The sequence below is a fragment of the Aethalodelphis obliquidens genome, unplaced genomic scaffold, assembly GCF_003676395.1.
Source record: "Aethalodelphis obliquidens isolate GAN/ISIS:26980383/991018 unplaced genomic scaffold, ASM367639v1 scaffold8, whole genome shotgun sequence".
Classification (NCBI taxonomy): domain Eukaryota; kingdom Metazoa; phylum Chordata; class Mammalia; order Artiodactyla; family Delphinidae; genus Aethalodelphis; species Aethalodelphis obliquidens.
In genome coordinates, this window is record NW_020837952.1 from 44,448,679 (window position 1) to 44,473,197 (window position 24,519).

Consider the following 24,519-nt stretch of genomic DNA (forward strand, 5'->3'; position numbering starts at 1 on the left):
ACAAATGAGGTGAGCCCTGCAATTGCCCCAGCTTACTACAGTGAGATGGTTTCTGGACAGCAACACAGGGAAAAAGAATCCAGGCAGAACCTGGTAGACTCCCTGAGTTGAAAAGATGTTGCTGGGAGTCCAGGGAGACCCAGGCAGCCAGAGTTCACAGGACAACATACCGGAAAGCAGAGAGCTTCCCAGAGAACCCTGAAGATCTGCAGAGGGCCACCTCAAGTATTTAGCAGAGTACCGATTAGTACACACATCAGGAAACTACCCAAGGCCAGAGAAAGAGCAATCCAAAAGGATTTCCAATGAGATTGGAACACCTCTTAATTCACAAAGGATTAAATATAAATGGTCTGAAAATCCCAGTCCAAAATTCAGAAGTTGCCATTAAATTTAAAAAGTAAGACCTGGGCTTCCCTGGTGGTGCAGTAGTTGAGAGTCCGCCTGCCGATGCAGGGGACACGGGCTCGTGCCCCGGTCCGGGAAGATCCCACGTGCCGCAGAGTGGCTAGGCCCGTGAGCCATGGCCTCTGAGCCTGCACGTCCGGAGCCTGTGCTCCGCAACGGGAGAGGCCACAGCAGTGAGAGGCCCGCGTACCGCAAAAAAAAAAAAAAAGCAAGACCTAATTTTTTTGCTGCCCGCAAAGAAACACTCTTTAAAGACACAAATAGGTTAAAAGTAAAAGGATCAAAAATATATATATAGCACACTAACCAAAAGAAAGCTGAAGTGGCTATATTGATATCAGACAAAATAGATTTCAGAGCAAAGACTGTTACCAGGGATAAAGAAAGCCACTTTACAATGATGGAGGAGTCAGTTCATCTGGAGGACATAACAATCCTGAATGTTTATGTGCTTAATAACAGAGCTTCAAACTACATGAAGCAAGAACTGCTAAAAGAAATAGGCAAGTCCATAATTATACGCAGAGGTTTCAATACCCCTTTTTCAATAATTAATAGAACAAGTAGACAGAAAATCAGTAGGGGTTAGAAGAACTGAACAGTACAGTACAATTAACTTTATTGATCTTTTAGACCACTTTACCACCAACAGTAGAATACCCGTTTTTTTAAGTGCACACAGAACATTACCAAGCGACCATACCTGGGGACATAAAACAAGACTTGATAGTTCTTTGACCACAATGGAATTAAATTAGACATCAATAAGACCATCTCTGGAAAATTTACAAATATTTAAAACTAAATATATTTTTAAATAACTCATGGGTGGAAGAAGTCAAAAGGGAAATCAGAAAGTTGCTGTATTCAATGAAAACACAGTATATCAAAAAGTGTGCAATATTTAGGGAGAAATTTATAGCACTAAATGCCTATACAGGAAAAGAAATGTCCCAAATTAATGACCTCTCCTTCCACCTTAAGAAACGAGGGAGGGAAAGGAAATTAAATCTAAAGTAATCTAGAGTAGGTAGATGAAAGGAAATAATAAAAATCAGGGAAGAAATCAATGAAATGGAAAACAAAAAAATAGAGAAAATCAATGAAACCAAAAGCTGGTTCTCTGAAAAAAATTCATAAACCTCTGGTGGACACACCCTAGGGTGACTCCCCAGTGTGTAGTCCCTTCCCCTTAAGTGCGGGTGGAAACTGTGGCTTATATCTAACCAATAAAACATTGCAAATCCACATATCCAATACCCCTCTCCCATTTTATGGATGAGAAAATTGAGGCCTGAGGACAAGAGGACTTTCGAAAGTCATCCCACTAGTCTAATGCAGAGGAGTTAGGTTTGTCCATATTAAAGCTTCTGGATGAAAATGGGAGAGCTCCTGGTGGAAAATCATCTTTTTGGTATGATTAATTCATCCACGTCTCTCAGCGCACGCGCTTCTCTATGCCAAGCACCGTGGTAGGTGTGCTTCACTATTTTGTTTCTGTTTGAAAACCTGATTTTCTAGTCCTTGATTCCAGTTTCCTAGCAGGTAGCAGAACTTTCTAAGCTGTTGTCCCCAAGTAGTTTTGAACCACTTTTGAAAACGTAGGTTGTTTTCTCCCAAAACGGCCACCCTTACGTTACTCTTACATTGTGAGGATTTCAACTCAGTACTGATTCACGTTGGACTTTTTTATTGTTACAGGTCTGAATCGTTTGCTTACTAATGGCTCCTATGAAGCTGCATTTCCTCTGCACGAGGTATTGTCCTGCCTTTTCTCCTTCTCTGTCAATTCCGTGTTATTAAATCAGCTTCTGGGGGTAGTGATTAATTGAGTTTGTTGATGTGATATTTGTTCAGAATAATTTGTTCAGTGGGTAGTGGGGGAGGGCCTATTTGCATTGTGATATCTCTCCCCCAGCCTGGATTTATTTCTCTCTGTCTTTTTATTCTAATTGCATGAGTACTTGAATCAAGAGTCACTCAGCGTGAATTTAGAGGAATAGCTGAGGGACCGCAAGTCATAAAATGAAAGAGGCATTGAAAATTTGCATGAGGCGCCAGACCCAGCGGGAAAATGTCTCTGAAATATATAGTCTCTGCAACAAAAAATTTTATAGCTAATCCTTAGAGAGTGGGAGGAAGCCATTTTGCAAAGTCTCTAGGAACTAAAGGATGATAAATAGAAATTAATAGTATTGTACTTATTGTTGCTTAAGACGTATAAATTTTTATATTCTTATTTACTACATGGTCTCTGTCATCTATTAGGACTTTTATAAATGTAACTGTGATTACCCTTAACTCTGTTTCCCCCATTAGACTTTGGGTAATTTAACCCAGAATTCACTTTATATACATGGGTTTTCAGGGACGTAATTCTCATGCCTGGTGAGAGATTACTGTCATTTTCATGGTACTGAGCCTGTACCAGTCGCAGTACAACACAGGGAACACAAAGATAAATGTCATAGCCCATATCCTCTAGGACCTCACACGGCAGCCAGGGTGAAACTACTGTTAGAGAGATTTTCAGAAAAATCTTCTATGGGAAACAATGTTAACAGTTGGCCAATTAAGCTTGGAGGACAGTTCCAACTATCCACCCATGGCAAGTCTTTCCAAAATATATTTCTTATTTGGCTTATGGTGTTTCTTCTCTTGATTTTAAACACCAGGAGGATGCACAGGATGGTGTCGAATTTTTAAGCCTTTTTCATTAAGGAGACTAGAGGCTTTCGTCTGAGGCCCTATTATAGACAGCCATGAACCCTTTGTGGAGTGATCCTTTTTGTGTAACAGAAGCAAACATTTTGACAGAAAGGTTTTCTGGAGTCACACACAGGTGTTTCTGAATGTTAAAGACAGATGTCCCCAAAGCATGTCGTGTGGTTATTAGTTGGCATTGCCCCCCAAAAAAGGGTTGCAGTGATGACTGCATCCTCCCCCTGCCCATCCCTTGCCCACGGCAAGGGCAGTGTCTGAGCAGCGGTAGGCGGACAGAAGTTTCTGTGCAGGCAAGTGGGTGGTGGGCATCTTGCTAAAGCCCTGTATTTTATAAAAAGAGAGCTTCCAAATTAGTAATAGCAGCTGCAGTAATAACATAATCGCTCTTTTGAATTTTTGCTCTCAGTTTAACTTGATTATATTATTTGACCACATAACAACCTTCGGAGGCAGGAAGGGCAGCTCTTGTTGCCTTGTTTTATGGTAAAAATTTAAATAGAGGTTTAGAGAAATGTTAGAGTGAGTTGATGTTGAGCTGAGCTAGAACCTGAGTTCCTTGTCTCTCGGGCCTGTTCACTTTCCACTAAGAAAGGGCTTCTCAAGTTAAAATGTCAAAAATTAGTTCACCTCCAGAAAGTACCTGTTCTATTTGTGAAACTAGCATTTCTACTAACTGAACTTAGAAACGCCCTACTCCACTGGCCCACGGTCTCCTCATTTGTTCCATGAGGAGGTTGAATTATATTTGAATTATTGCAATTTTTAGCTAACTTACCACTCTTGCATTCTGGGGTTTTCTTATAGACAGCACCATCTGACCAGGTTACAGCTATGGCTGTTTACCAACTACTCTATCTTGAGGCAAGTGGTAAAGAGAACTCATAAGTCTTGGGCATGGCCTCTGGGACAGGATGCTCTAGTCATTCAAACCACAGAAGAAACCTAATGAGGCAGGTGTTCGTTCCACTATGACCTGGGAATCCAAGGCTCAGAGAGTATAAGATCTCCTAGCTAAAATGTAACAGAACTGAATTGTAACTCGGTTCAGACCTGCCTGATTCCGGCAAGCACGGGCTTTTTACAACATGGCATCAACATCAAGATTATGTCCAGAATAACTAATCATACTGCTTTCCCTTCAATAGAATGGATCTGTTTTTTCCTCATATCACCCCTGTTGCTACTCCTGCCATAAAGGCTAGTATTACTATCAGCTTTTCCTTTTGGCTTTTGTGGGTATTACCTCACCAGCAGTGGTGTTTTTATCCAGGGAAGTTACAGAAGTAAAAACTCCATTAGAACCCACGGAGCAGTAAACCACCGCCATCTGCTCCATGAGTGCTGGGCTTCCTGGGGCGTGTGGTATAAATACCAGCCTTTGGACCTTGTAAGGTGAGTTTTTAACCAGATGCAAATATAAAGCTTACACAGGCTGATGAGGGCAGACTGTCAACCGGGACAAGCCAACATTGGGGAAAAACAAAAACGGTCTGCGGTGCACAGCTGACACTCAAATCTGACTTATTCCCAAGAGGGCAGCCTATCAGAGGACATGGGTCGTTCTTGGTAAACCTGACCTCCCTCTGATGAGGCTGGTGTTTCCTCCAAAAGCGCCTTGGAAAGGGGCATGTGAGATCAGCCAGGCCTCCCCCAGGATTCCATAAGAAGCTCATCACCCGTGTGACTGTTAATGACAAATTATCGATAACAGTTATAGAGAGGTAACACTGCTTGCATATATTAGTGACAAATGGAATATTAGTTACTATTATGCAAGTAGGAAATAGAGGGTGCTGTCGTTCTAATAAATTTCAGGCTTACTTTAATTTTCACTTAAAACTAATAACCTTTAAAGATTGTTTTAATTCTGCAAGTCAAAAGAGTATATCTGCTTTTAACCTATGATATTTGTGCACTGAAAATGTGGGTTTTCTTTAACTGTGTGTGTATGCCCAACTTTCTGCCATGGAGGCATTATACTCTGACATCTCATTATTTATGTAGAGACCGATTATTAAGATTGAGTAGTAACAATCCACACTTCATGGATTCCTTACTAAAAAGAAAGTCATGTCTCATTTCCTAGACTAGCCAGATTTATTTCACTTTTCCCCGAGCCCTTCAAAAATGATGCCAGAGGAAAATGAAATAATAAGACAACTCATTTTACATTTCATCTCCCCGGAGTCCTTGTTACAAGGGTTTACTCCTGTTGACCCAAGGCCATTGACGAATTGTGTCCCCTTCTCTGTGTAAGTAACAGATGATCCAGATGATCTGGGCGAGTGGACAGTATTTTCTGAGATGAGATCACTTGCCTTTGACGAGTCTCAGTATACGATAAAATAGTAGGGAAAAAATATCAAAGCCAATTCTCTTCCCAGCCTGAGTCCCATGTTACAGGATTACATCGATTAAAAACTACAGAAGATTGCTGCAGGCAAAGCAGCTCCCATCCGTGACAGTTTCTTGATTAAGATTTTATCATTTTTCAGTGAGTATTAATTAACTGCCCATTGTGTTCCTAGTACAATGCTAAGTACTATTGGCAAAGACACACAGAAGCCATGGTCTCTGGCTTTGAGAAATGCACAGTTTCCTTCAGGAAAACCAGCCCTGCAAACTTGAGACAACTGTAAAACAAGACCATGCATAACTTGGTAACATGTGTGATGGAGGCCAAAAGTTTTACAACAATTAAGAAAAACGGAAAGGATGGATATGGGCCAGTGCACCTGTGGGAGGTGCGGAGCTGAGCCCTGGAAGAGCAGTGGGATTTGGGTTGGCCAAAGGGAGGGGACATGAAAAGCACAAGCAAGGTTTGAGTGGAATGAAGTTGTGGAGCAACTGGGGAATCTCATCTCTTAAATAGTTCTTGTCCTATATCTAGATTTTGCTTCCTCCATATCTCTGGAATCTGGCCACACCCCAGCATCTCCTCTACCACTGCTGCTTCCTTCACCTGTGACCTGGACTATGGCTGTTTTCCCCTTCGTGGTCTCCCTTTTTCCTTTCTGGCCCTTCCACTCCATTCTCCACCCTGGAGACAGAATGTGAAACTGGTCATGTCCCCAGATTGGCTGCAGTCCTCTCATGGCTTTTCATTTTTCTCAAGAGAAAAATCAATGCATTTAGCATGGTCTGCAAGGCCCATCGAGGCTTATCCTGTGCCCACCTCACCAGCCCATTTCTTATTATCAGTGTTCCAGCCACACCACCCTTATTTCACCTGGTCCCTCCTATCACACGGCCTTTGTAGGTTCTGTTCCCTCTGCTGGAAGCACTCTAGCCCATCCCTAACCCCACCCAGTTAACTTTCATGCATCAACCCAATAGTCACGTCCTCAGAGAAGTCTTCCCTGGCTAGAGTTGTCAGATGGCTTTGTTATACACACTTATCGTATTGTGTTCCCCTCCTTTGTAGCTCTTTTCCCAGTTTTGTAATTATAAGCTTATTTCTTTAATTGATTTATGTGTGTTTCCTCTGTCACCCTGCAAGCTTCATAGGAGGAGGGACCAAGCTTTATTTTGCTCGCCATTGTGTTCTCAGAACTTAGCACAGTTTTTGGCACATAGTAGGTATTTTTTAATTTGTTGAATGGATAACTGAATATTTGTGTATATGAATATATGTTGGAAAAGTCTTCTGGAAGTGGAAGGTTTCTGTTGGGACACAATAGAAGATAGGATAAATAAATAATCCATGCTTTTAGGAGCCATTGAGTACTCTAGGAGGCAAGCAGCAGACAGCATTTGGAAATAGATGGTCAACATTCGTTTAGAAGGAGAATAAGAAATAATTTGAATATTCTTACATTGGACTAAGAAGTAATTAACTTCTAAGTTATGAAATTTAGCTGTTGAAGGGCATAGAAAACACAATAATGATATTTAAGAAATAAAAACCAAACTTCACAGACCACAGGGCACTAGGCAGGCTGGTTAGTCTCAGGAAAATATTTATAGAGGTAGATATCAATGCCTGTGAAGAGTCATCACTTAAAAGGGAAAGTTGCTCTCAGAATTGATTCATGTTGAATCTCAGTAATTAGAGTTCTTTCTTTGTAACATCTTATGATTCTAGCATTTTAAACATCTTGTAAAACTACAAAATATTGAAAGGGGTGTTTAAAAGTTTTTCACAGTAATTTTGTTTACTATTTTTTAAAAATATATGTAATTATAATACATGCATTACAAACAAACACACACTCAGAAATGGCAAAAATGAGATTATGTGTTGGCACCGACTCTTCAAATTCCCCTGGTTCCTTGTCAATAACAGTATCATGTATAACTTCCTGAATGAGCTGGGTTTATTCTGTGTTTTCAGAACAAGCTTGCATACAATCCTGTTCTTTTACGGAAGGGTTCATTCTATTTCTGATCTAGAGTAATAGGAAAAGAAACTTAAGTCCAGAGCTTAAATTTGGTCGAACGTTCCATTCTCTCCGCTTACTTTGTCTGCATGGTTATCAGCAAAACCACAACAAAGTAAAATGACTGAGCAAAGTGTTATAATGCCTAACTTTAAACACTTCAGTATAATTTGCAAGGCTGCTGTGTCTTAAACAGGCGGTACTTCGGAGAGAAGATTGGGCTGTATTTTGCCTGGTTGGGCTGGTACACCGGCATGCTCTTCCCAGCCGCTTTCATTGGATTATTTGTCTTTTTGTATGGAGTCATAACTCTGGATCACTGCCAAGTCAGGTACGGGGAGCTCTGGGTGAGCCTGCCTTTGCTTATATTTGGAGTCGGGCATTTGTGTTTTGGGGGTGTTCACAGACGATCGGCCCACTTAGCTATTCATTTTAACTTCTTTCCAATCTCTCCTGGAAAAATTCAAAACGTTCAATTCACCAGGTCTGCCCATCCATTGCCCTTGTTGCTGTTGTCTCCAGCTACCAAGGAAGCAAAGCGCACATTTATGGGTATACAAGCCACTACATATCCACGTAACTAATCACTTTCCTTCACTGGCTCAAAGTTGCTCTTTTTCTGACTTTTTCACCTTTTTCTTTCTAACTAATACTGCAAAATAGTGAGTTAATCATCCTTTTTTTTTATCAATTGTGTGTTCTTACAAGGACCCTGTAAGCTGGAAAGACATCTCACCAACTTGCTGAAACCTTGTGAATGATTCAGTGTTAACAATTGTTATCTTGGCTCTTTTGCTAGAATATAGTTTAAGGTATTCATAGAGATCTTCGTACAAGGCCAGACAGTGATCTTAAATAATAAATAAATGTGCCTTTTAGAAGTGACTGCAAAAATAAAAGTGACCTGCAAAAATATTTTAATTTCTGGGGAAATTGTTAATGAGATGTGGTTTTCTCCCAGAACTACTCCCTAGTATTTTTATTTATTCCTCCATAATTTATTCTTATTTATCATGCACATAGAAGTTAAGACTGGCACTGTGAGGTATCTCATTGTTCCCATAATTCAGTATGAAATTGCTTCCAACCTGTGCAGTGTTGTGAATGACTTCTGTATAACCTGAGGTATAAACAATCAATGTTTTGCTTCATGTATTTTCCTGAGCTTAACTAATTAATATGTAAAAGCCAAGAAACAGCCTCATAAATACGTAGGTTTATCAGACTATTAAACTGTGCAGGGACTTGTTTATATTAATAACTAAGAAAAGGCTAAGAAGCTTCTGAGGGCAAAAATTTAATCTACTGAATCTTATTTACTGGTCGACTATTCTGGTGAAATTGAAGGGGAAAAAAATGCTGTTATGTCATCAAAAAGCGGTCCTTTTTTGTTCTCTTTTCCAGTAAAGAAGTCTGCCAAGCTACAGATATCATCATGTGTCCTGTGTGTGATAAATACTGTCCATTCATGAGGCTGTCAGACAGCTGCGTTTATGCCAAGGTAATTTCAACTAGGCAGCATTTTAGATTGAATTTATTTATTTGTTTGCTTGTTTATGTAAATTTATTTACTTATTTTTGGCTGTGTTGGGTCTTTGTTGCTGCGTGTGGGCTTTCTCTAGTTGTGGCGAGTGGGGGCTACTCCTTGTTGCGGCACGGGGCTTCTCATTGCAGTGGCTTCTCTTGCTGCGGAGCGTGGGCTCTAGGTGCGCAGGCTTCAGTAGTTGTGGCACGCGGGCTCAGTAGTTGTGGCTCGTGGGCTCTAGAGCGCAGGCTCAGTCGTTGTGGCGCATGGGTTTAGTTGCTCCATGGCATGTGGGATCTTCCTGGACCAGGGATCCAACCTGTGTCCCCTGCATTGGCAGGCGGATTCTTAACTACTGTGCCACCAGGGAAGTCCCAGACTGAATTTAATATACACCTTCCTGAGAGATGGTGGTGACCACATTCTCTCCGTCCTTTCTGGTCTTTGATTCTCAAGTTTACCTTGTAGGAGAGACTTACCTTCATCATTCAGTATTCTAATTCAGATATTCGTTTTACTGTATATGTATTTAAAATGTATTGGCTTTAATTATTATCACAGGAAGCAAATAGAACAGTTGATGGAATCAGAGAAAGTTAGGTTCAAATCTTGACTGTGCTGTTTACCACTTGTTACTAGAGGAACATGTTATGTAACCTCTTCTGAGCCTCAGTGTTCTCATCTGTAAAATGGAGAACATGATACTCGTTTCACATGACTGCTTTATAAGACATGTGATAATGAGCGTAGTGCTTAGCTAATGGTAAGGTCTCAGTAAGTGACAACTGCCATTATTTTCCTCCTCTTCATCATCATTATTGTCCAAAAGACCTAGATTCAAGTTCAGGTCAGCTACTTACCTCCTTGACCTTGCACATGTACAGACTCTTTGAGCCTGAGCTTTCTCTTCTCTAAAATGCAGGCAGCGATACCTGCCCTCTCTGCCCCATGGCATGTCATGAGGACCAAAGAAGATAGCATATGTGAAAGTGCTTTGAAAAAAAAATACATAACACCATTATGTCTATATGTTATTACATACCCCTTTCTGATGTTATACCTCACTTTATTAAAATTTTAGACACATTCATCAAATTTCTAGAGTTCATTACTGAAGGGCAGTATCGCTAATGCAAAGCAATGGCTGGAGTATAGACTGATGAAGACTTTTTAAGACCCACTGCCTATCAGCTTACCCAGATTCCAGGTATGAAAGGGGTTGGCAGATTTTATGTAACCTCTACAATCACTGCAGCTCGGATCCATCTAATTATACTGTTGGCATTGCAGAGTTTTGCTCAATTTAAGTGTGGGTACATTAGATAGGCAGCCCAGGATCCCACCCATCCATGCTGTCTCTAGCCCTGTAGGTGGCCAGTCTGGTGGGAGGAACAGCAGCCAGCTGTGATTTTACAAAGATTTGGGCTTTTAATATGTGCTGCAAGGGACCAGAAAAGCCCAAAATACTCTCCCTTCCTTTGGAGAACATACAGATAGACCTGCCTGGATGAGGACAAATTCAACAGAGTGAGCTTGGGAAATAGAGATGTGGTGAGGCTCGAAAGAGGTTGGTCAGTAATATAATTTTGTTTAAAGATCATGAGTTAGGGGCTTCCCTGGTGGCACAGTGGTTGGAAGTCCGCCTGCCGATGCAGGGGACGCGGGTTCGTGCCCCGGTCCGGGAGGATCCCACATGCCGCGGAGCGGCTGGGCCCGTGAGCCATGGCCGCTGAGCCTGCGCATCTGGAGCCTGTGCTCTGCAACGGGAGAGGCCACAACAGTGAGAGGCCCGCATACCGCAAAAAAAAAAAAAAGATCGTGAGTTAAACACGAATGACTCAGGTGTAAAAATCCTGCTTTGGGGGAATCTCAGAAGCCCAGTTTTGTTTGTTTGTTTGGGTGATGTTTGTTTGTTATGTGAAAGATCTGCCTTGAGTGAAATTCCTTTTTTTTTAGGGGAGCTGTAATAATTCCTTAAAATAATCATCATGGATAGTTTAGCGTGCTCAGGTTTTATAGGGCCTTCATTGGTCGGTCATCTTACCAAACTCTCTAGATCTAAAACGATAATAATTATAATAATAGCTAGGCAACCTACATTTATTATTTCTAATTCTCACAGCAACTTCAAGGTAGGTGTTATTATTACCATTTTACTCAGAGACTCAGAGAGGTAGAAGTTGTTTATCGGTGGTCACACAGCAGCAAGTCGCTGGCTCTTGGTTTATCTGAGTATAAGACACGTCGTTGTGCCATACTGAGCTTCAAGATGCTTAGATTCTAAATTTTGGATTTGGCCTGGCCTGGAAACTTAGTAAAAGGAAGGCTTAAGGGCCTCAGAATGAAATAACTGAAGTTATACAGAGTCTCCTTTCGAAATGCCGGACTGATTTAATGAGACTGAGGATGCATAGAAATACTGGATCAAGGAGGAGCCCAGATCCAAGTCAGTCAGCAGCTCTTGTGCTCATCAGGAACGTTTTATCCCTGACCCTCGCACTTGTACTTGCAAGGGTCAGAAACTCAATCAAACTGGCTTAAGCAGAAAGGGATTTACTGGCTCGTTTCACTGCAGAAGATACTAGAGCAGCTCACACTGTCTGAGCAGCAGAACCTCATGCCGAGAACTGGTCATCCAGGCCCTCAGATCTCACTCTCTGGCCGCCTGTCTATGTGATCATTCTGTAGACAGGTGCTCGTCTCATGACGGGAGAGATGGCTGCTGACTGTCACAGCTCCAGGCCTCCATCTTCCTTCCTGTATCTCCCTAAACATATTTGCACGCTTATTTTAAATTCTTGACCTGCTGTTACAGAATGTCTGTTTCAGAAGGTGTATATTGCCTACTTTGGAATTCTTTGGAGGCAGCTGTCTTCCCCAGATATTCTGTGATTTTGGCCTGTGGGTGCTTGTCCCATGGAGGTATCGACCGCTTTGGGTGAGGGTCAGAGGCCAGGTCAGTCCTGGTGAGTTTACAGAGAGAAGAGGACAACGTGTCCCAGGCACCACTGTGCGCTGTCGCTCTGTCAGAGGGCTTTTCTGGTCAGTTTCATTTGTAAGCCTGCTTAGAACAAAGCAGAATTGGAAGGAGGCGCTCTCCCTTGATTGTAACTACCAGCCCTGGGGTTTAAAAGGGAAAGGACCGAGAAGTGAATGTTCGAGGCCAGCCGGCCACGCAGCACCTACATTCATCATCTCTCCGACAAAGCGGGACTCTGGGCGTCCCTGATATTACCCCCAAGAATACCAGCACTTGTGATTTGACCTGTTGCAGCTGATTTCTGAGGGAGGGGAAACTAATTTTCCAATGCCATTGAGGGAGAGGCTAGACTGGAACTTACGTATTTCTCTAACCTGTGTTCTCACTCTGCTTGAGAACCACTACCACTCCCCACCATCTCTCTCTCTCTCTCTCTCTCTCTCTCTCTCTCACTCTCTCACACACACACACACACACACACACACACACACCAGCTTAAGGCAACCTTCTGTTTCCCCTGGCATTTCTCAGGATCTTGGTTTGTGTGTTTTGTCAGTTCCTGAAATCTGCTCTCCTGCTTCTCCAGGTTTGATTTTGGCAGAGGGAGCCATTAGCCTGTCCTAGCTTACCATCTTAGGAGGAACTAGAAGTCCCTATTAATTCACCCTGATTCACATATTTCCAAATCGGTAACTGCAGCGGGAAAATGTGTCTCTCCAAGTGTTTTCATACCAGTTCCAGGGAAGGACTCCGATTGGTTGTACTTGAGCCATGTTACCCAGAGAAGGAGGAAAAATGATCCCCACAGCCTAAAACAATGACAACCACAATCCATTCCAGAATCTTCCCTGATGGTGCAGGGAGTGTCCACCAGGAAATACCCTAGGAGGGAGCACAAACCAACCACTTACCATCAAGGCTTTCGGGCTTGGTTTGATGCTGACCACCTGATATACGTAGTGTAACACTCCTTCTGGCATTGAAATAAGTTGGCTTTAGACTTTTGTCTCACACTAGGTGTTTGAATGCTCTCTACCTCTCCTGTGTTTAAAGAAAGAAAAGTCATAAACTTTTGGAAAATTTTGAAATACTTCACAATCTGATATAATAGGAAAAGACCTGTTTATACTTGGCACGTTCTCCAAGGGACAGTAAAGTATACTTTATAGAGAGCTATTAAGCACCAAAAAAAAAAGGTTATGCTTTACGAACGTATCAGTCATCATTTCAGTTTGGCTTGATGTTGGTGTGATTTATCCTGGAGGTGGAAATGAGCTTGGCAGTGTTACGGCGAAAAGAGATATTTTTGCTTTCTGCTATGATGATTGCAATAGAATAGATTATTCTAGCAATAAAGTATTTGCTAGCTGTCTTTGTGTTATGTGTAAGAGGTAAATGTAGTGATTACCTGAGGCTTTAATAAAGGTAGAAGTGGTTTGTGTTAATGGGTTGCTCTTCTTTATAATGCCATAGTCCGGGGGCAGCCCAGAAAACGTTTGCTCAAAACTACACACACAAAATGGCCATGTTTTCAAAGAGAATAAATGAAGCATTAAAAATAGTGCTGGGGAAATCAGAAACCTTTACAGCAGCAACATTAATACCTGCCTGGTCTTTTTTCTTTTTTAAATTTACTTATATTTGGCTGTGTTGGGTCTTTGTTGCTGCGCAAGGGCTTTCTCTAGTTGCGGCGAGCAGGGGCTACTCTTCATTGAGGTGCACAGGCTTCTCATTGAGGTGACTTCTCTTGTTGCGGAGCACAGGCTCTAGGCGTATGGGCTTCAGTAGTTGTGGCACGTGGGCTCAGTAGTTGTGGCACGTGGGCTCAGTAGTTGTGGCTCGCGGGCTCTAGAGCGCAGGCTCAGTAGTTGCGGCGCACGGGCTTAGTTGTTCCACAGCATGTGGGATATTCCCGGACCAGGGCTCGAACCCGTGTCCCCTGCATTGGTAGGTGGATTCTTAACCACTGTGCCACCAGGGAAGCCCCCTACCTGGTCTTAAATATAAATCTATCCACATGAGATAGGCATGTGTATTAGTTTTTATAGTGTGCGAAAGGAAATTCTTAACAGCACCATTGGGGCTGCTGATAAATGCTAAACTAAGTGATAGCCACATAAATGGAACAAATTCTCCTTTCTGTATCCAAACTATTTCACAGAAAAAATCCCTTCTTCCTTATGGTCCAAAAGGAATATCCCCCAAAGAAACCCTGTCAAATTCATTGCATTGTCAGAGCTATTTTTACAGAACGTGAAAAAAAAAAAAACGTGAATTGCAATATTATATATAGGAAATTAGTTTAACTGTGACTCATAATGTTCCCAGGTAACCCACCTTTTTGACAATGGAGCCACTGTCTTCTTTGCTGTTTTCATGGCAGTCTGGGGTAAGTGTTCTACATTCGTATAACTTGTTCCCATCATCTGCTCTATGATATGTTCCTTTAAAGTCTGATTTTGGATATGAGAGGAAGAAGCTTGAGTAAATTCAGTTGGCTGTTGTATTAGACACAAGTCGATAAATAATTCATTTGGTTTATTTTAAAAGTGATGTTGTAGAGGAGAACATGTCTTATTTCTCTTAAGCCTTCAGCAGTTTCATCAGCATTCCATTATTGGAGTAAAATTCACCTTCTGTTGGAGACAAAAATAAAGCCTATGGTATACCAAAAGGTCTGCTGACACCTGAATACCCATCTCAGTATATATAGGACTTTCTGTTGTGAGTGGAATCTTTTCATCTAATATGTGAGCACCCACCTCTAGGCTTCTTCCAGTTCTGGTCAAAATGACTCCTCATAAACAAAATCTACTCACAATACTGAACTGAGTCCTTCTAAATCACTTCAAGCCAATAGCCCTATAATAACAAGGTATGATAGAACATTCACTTAAAGAATTCCTTAGCCCAAAGAAGTTACTTAACCCACTTTTTGGTAAAATGGGTTTAATAATATCTTCCTAGTCAAATAATTATAGAGCTCTAATTTAATAGTATAGAAAAGAGTCAGGACAAATACATAATAAACGATGAATGGCGGTTACCTTTGGAGAGGAGGTTACCTTTCGCGGAAGGGTAGGTAGACAGTGATGAGAGTCAGGCCTTTTACACTATATATTTTCCGTTTGGTTTGAATTTTTTGACAATGATTATGCATTTTTTCTAGAACTTAAAAAGCCAAAATCTGAATTTTGAGGTTATAGAACTCTACTAACTCAAGCTTTGGTTCATGTTGTTCCTTATGTATGGAATGAATATCAGAATCTTTGCCATCTTTCAGGGCCTAGCTGAAGTGGCATCTTCTCCAGCCAGAAGATGTCTTCCTCCTTTGAATTTCCATACCATTTGGTTTATGCCATTCTTTGGGCACTGATAATGATTTGCATACACAATTTTTCTCGCCAATAGATTCTTGGTCCTCAAGGACTATTATGGTCATGGAAAACCTTATGCATTTCTTTTTAAGACAGAGAGATTAATATTCATTAGATGGATGGATGGATAAATGTATGGATTGGGAAAAAAGAAGGGAAAGAGAAGAAAATTACCAAAAGAGTTTCTTTATAAGACAATAAATACGTTTAAATGGTCTCTTTGGCATGTAGAAATATAAAACCTTGTTTTCTTTGGGAGGTTTGTTCTAAGTATGTTATGTCTTCTTTACCTCAAGCTCTTCAAAAGCAAGTTGTCCCACCCACCGCAGCTCTGTTGAAGAAAAATTTTTGAACCCTGTGACTCCAGCCCCTTTTCACCCAGTGGGCATTTGTCCCAAGAATAGTCAAACCATAGGTTGGTGAGTGCCATGAGAGAAGGTTCTGCCCAAACAGGAGCTGGCAATGCCACCCAGAGTCTTATTCTTAAGAATGTGGATTGGCAAATGTGGAGCGACATGAGAGAGTTAGCAGTAGAACCAGGCACTGAAAGATGCAGAGAGGGAAGAAACGGGAGGGAGGAAGGGAGAGAGGGAGATTGAGATTGACCAGCAGGTAGAATTGGGGACCAGGAGGAATTATGAGCAGGTTGAGTTTATGAGAAATTGAACCTAGAAATAAGCAGAAGCAAAGAACTAGTAGAAAAAATTAGAATAGAGGGTACAGAAGCCAACTGGTAGCCATCTGGGAGAAAATGCAAGACAATCCCCCAAGAGAAGCAAAGAAAGAATGTGGCCAAGTCATGTTATTAGTGGAGTATCAGGGTGAAGACCCAGGGTGTCTTGTGGCTGTAGTCTCTCAAGCTGCTGGCTTCCATATCCTGTCTGAATAGGTCCAGTCTTTTAATTCCCATGGGATTTCTACCTCCTTTGGTGGACCTTGTGAAAGCCCTCACTATTTATGCTACCCCTTACTGCATCTCTTGCAAACAAAGGAAGGTAACCATAATAGAGTTTTGGTTACAGGAATGACCTCTCAGGTCAAGAATGTGTATCTGGCTTTTCTAGAACATATTAGTATTGGTAACCATGATCATGAAATATAATAAGACATCCAGTACTTCAACTTTGCCATGATCACAAATGAGGAGACTCTGGAAAATGTATTCATTTCCTAAATCAGTGGTTCCCAAACTTTTTCAAGTCATGACACATAGGAAATGATAATATTTGCACAGTGTGCTGATGTCCATGAAGGAACCTGCTCATGGCCAGGGATAATACTGCCCTAAGAACCTTAGCCTCCCCCAAAACTGATGGGATTATCACCTCTGGCAGACCTATAATCCATTCCTGGCATACATATTGGGAAGCTCTGTTTTGGGCTACTGGTCTACTGTGTAATAGGTTAATACTTCTGTAGAGAGAGTGGTATTCAGAAGAATTAACACACAAAACTCCCTTATCCATTTCAGTGTTCCACCAATTTTACATATACTTTGGCTGAAATAATATTTTCTTCTCCCACAGTTACCCAGAAGTAAAATTCTGGTAGAATGATAATAGTCTATAAGGTAGAGGTTGTCATCTCCACCCCTCACCCAGTACCACCATTGTAAAGTGGATGGCATCCCTTTCTTGCAAGTTGGAATGTCTTATACTGGGGATAACAGACAGACTTTATTATTTTATCTCTGCCAACCTCAGTGGACTGGTAGTGATTGCCTGGAGCATGGAGGTTGCAAGTAGGTAGACTGGAGATCTGACAGTCCTTGTTCCTCGGAGGGCACTCAGTAAGAAGCTGATAGATGTTTTGTAATAACCTTTGAACAAAGGGAACATTTTAGGGCCATTCCAGGCAACGCAAGCCTGGAATAATTCATTTTCAGAATTGCTTTGTCTTCGTAGACAACTTATTACTTAAATCTTGTATTGTTCCCAGTTTGAGAAAAAGAATCATTTACCCCAGGTGTTTCTTTGTAGATAGGGCTTTGCCTTTTGCAGAAATCTAGAATAGCCAATAACAGTGATAATTAGAATAATAGCATACACTTATTGAGGGCTTACTATATTAAGCATTGTTCAGTATCATCTCAGTTAATCTGTATAGCAACCTTTGAGGAAGGGAATATTACTATTCCCATGTGATAGATGAGAAAATGGAGGCAGTAGCTAGAAAAAAGTGGTAAAGCCAAGAGTTAAACTAGACAAGCTTTTAGCTCCTCCACTCCACTGCTAGGACCATGTGCTGTCTGTAATCCTGTTTGCTTCTGTTTCACGGATCTGAACTTTAAAATAAAAGACTGTTACACTTGTCCCGAGCCCAGTATAAACATGTATCAGTTCTAACGGAGCTCGGTTTAATGGTCTCAGGATCATCCTTTACAGCTGACAAGTTACAACATTTAGGAAAACAAATGCACTTTATTTTCGGGAAATTGCTAGGTATGGAGATGATGAGAACAGATCTAAGGGGTTTACAAGTCCTCAGAAGGGATGGGGTTGGTGTGTCTGTTTTGTTGCCTTTTGCTTTGTATGTTCACCGGAGAAACAATAAGGCTCCATTTGGAAACAGTCTGTAGTTTCTGGAAGGGCCTTTGTGTGGGGTTAGAAATCTTGACAGAACTCCACCACCTTTGTTCCTGTTCACACTCGTGTGATGCAGGGCCTCCTAGGGACTATTCTATGAGCCTAGGGCTTGAATCAGAGTGGCTCTTTCGTCAATGATCATTTTGGTTCAGAAAGATTCAAGGGACAGACAATTATGGTCTAAATTAGCTCTCTCCCTAGGGGAAAAAAAATGAGTCATTAGGGAGTTTGATACTGGCAGAGACTTGCCAGGAAGCATATTATCTCGCTGTTCTTTGTTTCTGTTTTCTTTTTTTCTTTTTTTTTCCTCTTTCAAGTGTTGCCAAAAATTAAATTATCCCCAGTAAACAAACAAATCGAGGTCCTCAGAGCTTTCCAATCAAAATCACAAGATTGTGGTTGTTTAAATGCAAATTCAAAGATTCTGCATATGGTCCCATCAGTAATTTAAGAACGAAGTATGTCTCATTTTTTGAAAATAAATTTTATAATAATTTGCCTTTTGTTTTTAGATATTTACACTAATTTTCATAATCTTATCTATATATCCAACGAAAAACGGTGATTGTATATTCAGAAAATGAAAATGTATACATTTACTAAATGCCTACTAGGTGTGTAGGTGCAGTCACATATGATACCTCATCAATTTCTCATAACCCACCAGGAAGAAATTCCTATCTCCATCTTATAGATGAGGATGTTCAGGCTCAGAGAGGTTATGCAACTTGCCTAAGATTACCCAGCAGCTGGTAAGTGATGGAGTCTGGATTTTAAACCAGATTTCGTCTGCCAAACTCCGGAGTCATTCTGAAGTATGTCCACTGTGGCATTCACCTCCTATAGGATGTTATAAGATTTCATTACTCAGCAGACAGTGCATATTCACTGTCCCTTGGCACTGGGTATACCTAAAAAATGAGTAAGGTGTGATCTCTGCTTTCAGAAGTTGGTAATTATAATGCTAGTTTAAGTCCAATTTATAAAGAGACAGTGAGGGTCCATGCAGCCAACTTCCTGAGGCAAAAAGGAAAAGCAGAAAAGCTTTTACCCAAGAATAGATATTGGAACCAAGTCTTAAATTTGCCAGGCAAATAAATGGAGTTGGGGGAGGTATGAATAACATTCTGAGTGGAGAACAGTGTGAGCAAAACTCTGAAAAGGAATGCTTAGACATTACATGTGCTAGGGACATAGAATGTGTCCTGGTTTCCTAGGGGGTGCTGTAACAATATACCACAAACTGGGTGGCTTAAAACCCCAGAAGGTTATCCTTTCACAGTTCTGGAGACTAGATGTCCGAAATCAAGGTGTCAACAGTGTTGGTTCCTTTGGGAGACCCTGTGTGGGAATCTGTCCCATGTGTCTCTCTTAGATTCTTGTGCTGGCCAGCAAACCTTGGCATTCCTTGGCTTGGAGAGAACATGGCTCCAATCTCTGCCCCCCATCTTCACCTGCATTCTCCTCGTGTCTCTGTTGTCTTCACATGGTGGTCTTCTTATATGAGGACACGAATCATATTAGATTAAGGGCCCACCTTACTCCAGTATGAACTCAACTAGTTAATCTACAGTTATTTTATTTCCAAATAAGGTGACATTCTGAGGTTGGAGCTTAGGACACCAACATATTTTTTTGCAGGGGGGACACAATTCAGCCATAAAAGAGTATATGTTGAAGCCTGAGTTCTGTTTATCACACAACATCTGTACCACAACAGAGAACCATGGCTTCACCCTGTAGGCAGCAGAAAGCCAGCTGAAGTTGTAAACTGGGGAGTGACATCATCAGTGTTTGGGAAGCAACTGTGGCAACAGTGTGGGGAGGGGTGAAAGTGGGGACCAATAGGTAGCAGGTAGCCACTAAGAAGGCTGTTCCAGTGCTCAGTTAAAACATCATGCAGAATTGGGTGTCAGGGAAGATCTTAATTACAGAATAAAAAAATATATATTGGGCTTCCCTGGTGGCTCAGTGGTTAAGAATCCGCCTGCCAATGCAGGGGACATGGGTTCGAGCCCTGGTCAGGGAAGATCCCACATGCCACGGAGCAACTAAGCCTGTGCACCACAACTACTGAGCCTGTGCTCTAGAGCCTACGAGCCACAACTACTGAGCCCACGTGCCACAACTACTGAAGCCCGCATGCCTAGAGCCCATGCTCTGCAACAAGAGAAGCCACCACAATGAGACGCCCACGCACTGCAACGAAGAGTAGGCTCCGCTCACTGCAACTAGAGAAAGCCCGTGCACAGCAACAAAGACCCAACGCAGTCACAAATAAGTAAAGATAAATAAATTTTTTAAAAAACAAATATATTATAAACATATATAAACATATACATAAATATATTTTCCTTGCTTTAGTTGTTTGTGACAGACAAAAATTGGAAATAACCTAAATATCCAACAATAGAATGGTTAAGGAAATTATAAGTAGCCATTAAAAATCGTCTTTCCAAGCATATAATAATGTAACACAAAGCTATATTTAACTTTTTTTAATATAGGATACAAAGTATACAAATAAAGTGTGATTTCAGGTGTAGAAGTGTCACCGAGTCCAAAGTCCTACTGCTCACTGCATGACAGGCCAATAAATCGAGAGGTGATATACTGGGGCAAAGAATAGTGACTTTATTCAAAAAGCCAGAAGACTGAGAAGATGGTGGACTGGTGTCCCAAAGAACTATCTTGCCTAGATTTCGATGCTAGTTTCTTTTGTGGAACAAAGAGGGGGGAGGTGAGGAGGAAGAATAAAAAAGGCTGTAAGTCATTGTAGATATTTCCTAGTTCTGGACAGACTCTGGAAGGGGATGTGTTCATTTCTTCTTACTTGCAGCCATTCACAGTTGGGCCTGGTCAAAATGTTTCCTGTGAGCTAAACAAAGGTATTTTATATTATATTAATGGTGGTGTCCTCTGGGTGATAGGACATTTTTATCAGTTTTAGTTAGGTGTAATTCACATAAAATAAAATCCAGTGATTTTAAGTGTACATTTTGACGTTATGTCAAACATATATAGTCATGTAACCGTCACTGTAATGATGACATAGAACATTTTCATTTTCCAGAAAGTTTCTTCGAGCCTCTGAAGTCAGCCCCTTGGCAGCCTCAAACGTGCTTTCTATCGCTATAGTTTACTCTGTTCTAGAATTGCATACAAATAGAGTCTTTCAGTATTTAGCATTTTGTTTCTGGCTTCTTCCACTAAGATTAAAGCTGTTGAGATTCATTTATATTGTTGCATATGTTGGTAGTTTGTTCTTTATAGTACAGAATAGTATACCATTGCCTGAAATATACCAAAATTTGTTTATTCATTTTATCCATTTGTTTACCCAAATGTTGATAAACATTTGGATTCAATCCAGTTTTTAGCTATTATGAATACAGCTGAGACTTAACGGCTATTATAAAATTTTTTTGCACATTTGCATAAAAGTCTTTGTATTTATTTCTCCTGGGAAAATAATTAGGAGTGGCATTGCTGGATCATAGAATAAGGGAATGTCTAACTTTATAAAAAATTGTTTTCTGAAGTAGCTGTGCCGTTGTGCGTTCCCAATAGCATTATATGAGAGCTCCAGGTGTTCCACATCCTCACAAACACCTGAAATTATTAGTCTTTATAATTTTAGTCATCCTAGTGGGTACATAGTGTTATCCCATTGTGGTTTTAATTTGCATTTCCCTGATGACTAGTGATGTTGAACATCTTTCCGTGAGCTTGTTTGCAATCTGCACATCTTTAGTGAAGTGTTTGTTCAAATGCCCATTTGTTATTGGGTTGTTTGTCTTCTTATTTTTAAGTTAAAAGAGTTATTTATATAATCTGAGAAGTCCTTTAGCATACTATGTTTGCAAATATTTTTCCCAGTTCGTGGCTTTCATTTTTATGTTCTTAATGGTATGTTTTAAAAAGCAAGCACTTGCAGGGAGATCAGCTCAGTGCTTTGTGACCACCTAGAGGGGTGGGGTAGGGAGGGTGGGAGGGAGGGAGACACAAGAGGAAAGAGATATGGGAACATATGTATATGTATAACTGATTCACTTTGTTATAAAGCAGAAACTAACACACCATCGTAAAGCAATTATACTCCAATAAAGGTGTTAAAAAAATAAAATAAAAAATAAGAATAAAAATAAAAAGCAAGTGCTTGGAATTCACTGGCAGTCCCGTGGTTAGGACTTCATGCTTCCAACTGCAGGGGGCACAGGTTTGATCCCTAGTTGGGGAACTAAGATCCCACATGCCTTGTGGCGTGGCCAATAAATAAATAAATAAATAAACAAACAAACAAACAAATAAAAAGTTTAAAATGAAAAATAAATAAAAGGCAAGAGTTTTTATTTTTGATATATTCCAATTTAATTTTTTCTTTTATTCTGTGATTTTTGTTTTTTTAAGAAATCTTTGCCAAACTCAAGGTCCCTAAGATTTTCTTCTAGAGAGCTTGTAGTTTTAGAACATATATTTAGGTCCATGAGTTATTTCAAGTTGATTTTTGTATATAGTGTAAGGTAAGGGTCAGATCCATTTTTTTTGCATATATGGATATCCAGTTGTTCCAGTACTACTTGCTGAAAGATTATCCTTTTCTTCCTTGAATTTTCTTGGCATATTTTGGTTGAAAATCAGTTGGCCATGTATAGGTCTACATGTGAAATTTTTTTCTGTTTGATCTGTATGTGTACTTTTATGTAATAACACTGTGTTGATTATTATAGCATAATAGTAAGCTTTGAAATCTTCCACTTAAAAAATTGTTTGGTCTGCTTTAGGTCCTTTGCATTTCCATATAAATTTTAGAATTAACTTGTCAATTTTTACCCTCCAAAAATGCTGATATTTGATTGTGATTTAATTGAATCAATAAATCAGTTTGGGAATACTGAAGACTTACTATCAAATATTTCTACCCATGAATGTCATTTAGCTTTTCATTTATTTAATTTCTTTAAGCAATGTTATGTAATTTCCAATGTACAGGTCTTGCATGTTCTTAGAAAATTTTCCAGAATCATATTGTCTAGTACTCCAATTACATGTATGTTAGACCGCTGAATATTGTCCTACAGGTTACTTATACTTTGGTTACCCTTTTTCAGTCTTTTTAGTCTTTGTGTTCTCCAGGCTCCTTTTTATATTGTTTCTGTTGATTTGTCTTCAGGTTCACTGATCTTTTCTTCTGAAAAAGCTAATCTTCTGTTAATCCTATCCAGTGTATTTTTCTTTTCCTGTCTTGTATTTTTCATCTCAGATTTTAATCAATTGGATCTTTTTGTATATTTTATCACTTTCCCCATTGTGTTCAGGTTTTTATCTACCTTCTTGACATATGAAGCATATTTATAATACAGTTGATTCTTGAACAGCGCAGATTTGAACTGCACAGGTCCACTTATATGCAGATTTTTTTTCAATAAATATGTACTGCAGTACTATATGATCAGCAATTGGTTGAATCCACAGATGTGGAACTGCTGATACGGAAGGCCTACTATAAAGTTATATGTGAATTTTTCAACTGCATGGGGGTCGGCACCCCTAACCCCCACATTGTTCAAGGGCCAACTGTAGTTGTTTTGTCATCCTTGCTCTATCATTTCTAGGCTGTCAGTCTGAGATTGATTGAATTTTCTCTTAGTTATAGGTTTTATTTTCCTGCTAATTTGCATTCCTGGTAATTTTTTATTCAGTGCTGGAAAGTGTTGAGTTTTGGGGTTTTGTTGTGTTTCTTTAGTGCTGGACTTCGTTCAGGCATGCAGTTAACTAACTTGCAGCCCTGTTTGATCCTTTTGAAACTTGTGTTTAGCTTGTTTATTGTAAGTCCAGAGACTTACAATAGTCCACAACTAAGGCATCACCTGTATTAGGCCTCTTATAATACCTATGTATTATAATACTCTGCATTCTGACTAGTGGGATTGTGAACTACTTCTGGCCCTCTGTGAACTCTGAGGATTGTTTAGCTACCAAGCAGCCTCATGTAGTTTCACCCTATGCATGTCAAGAGTAGAGGGGACCTTGTTGCTGATATTGCAGCTTTCTTTTAGTATAGCTCCTTCCTTTCTGGTATTCTGCCCCATAGATAATTGCCAACTCACCCTCCCTACTCAATCTCTGTCTCCCCAGCTCAGTAAGACCACTAGGCCCTGTTTTTGTTCTCCCTGCCTGAACTGTATCCTGGGAACTGCCTAGAAGCAATGAGTTGGTATGCTCCTAGGGCCCACCTCATTTATTTCTTTCCTCTTGGTGTCACAGGTTTGCACTGTCTCTTGTCCAGTGCTGATAACAGCTGTTTCTTATATTGTAGTAGTTAATCCTCATGAGTGGAAGCGAAAGTCCTCAGCCTGCTGCAGTTTAATGGCTTCTTATAGAAGGGAAGCATACGCTCAGACAAGGCCTCAGACAATTGTGGTTCCCTGGAGAAACTGCCATGATCCATGGTGTCTCCTAGGCAATACCAGTTCAGAAACACTGTTGGAATACCCAGAGCTAATCTGACCTGGGGATACAGACTCTTCTAAACTCTGCA

The 24,519-nt window shown here is 40.5% G+C and overlaps 1 protein-coding gene across 1 annotated transcript in view; it reads left to right on the top strand.

Moving 5' to 3' along the window:
• ANO4 (anoctamin 4) overlaps positions 1 to 24,519 on the top strand; it is a 451,959-nt gene that overhangs the window by 339,126 nt on the left and 88,314 nt on the right. Inside the window, exons 11-15 of the mRNA XM_027107320.1 lie at positions 2,110 to 2,165; positions 4,403 to 4,524; positions 7,708 to 7,842; positions 8,916 to 9,012; positions 14,345 to 14,405. Of these exons, the coding sequence (XP_026963121.1) occupies positions 2,110 to 2,165; positions 4,403 to 4,524; positions 7,708 to 7,842; positions 8,916 to 9,012; positions 14,345 to 14,405 (471 nt within the window). The remainder of the gene's footprint in view (positions 1 to 2,109; positions 2,166 to 4,402; positions 4,525 to 7,707; positions 7,843 to 8,915; positions 9,013 to 14,344; positions 14,406 to 24,519) is intronic.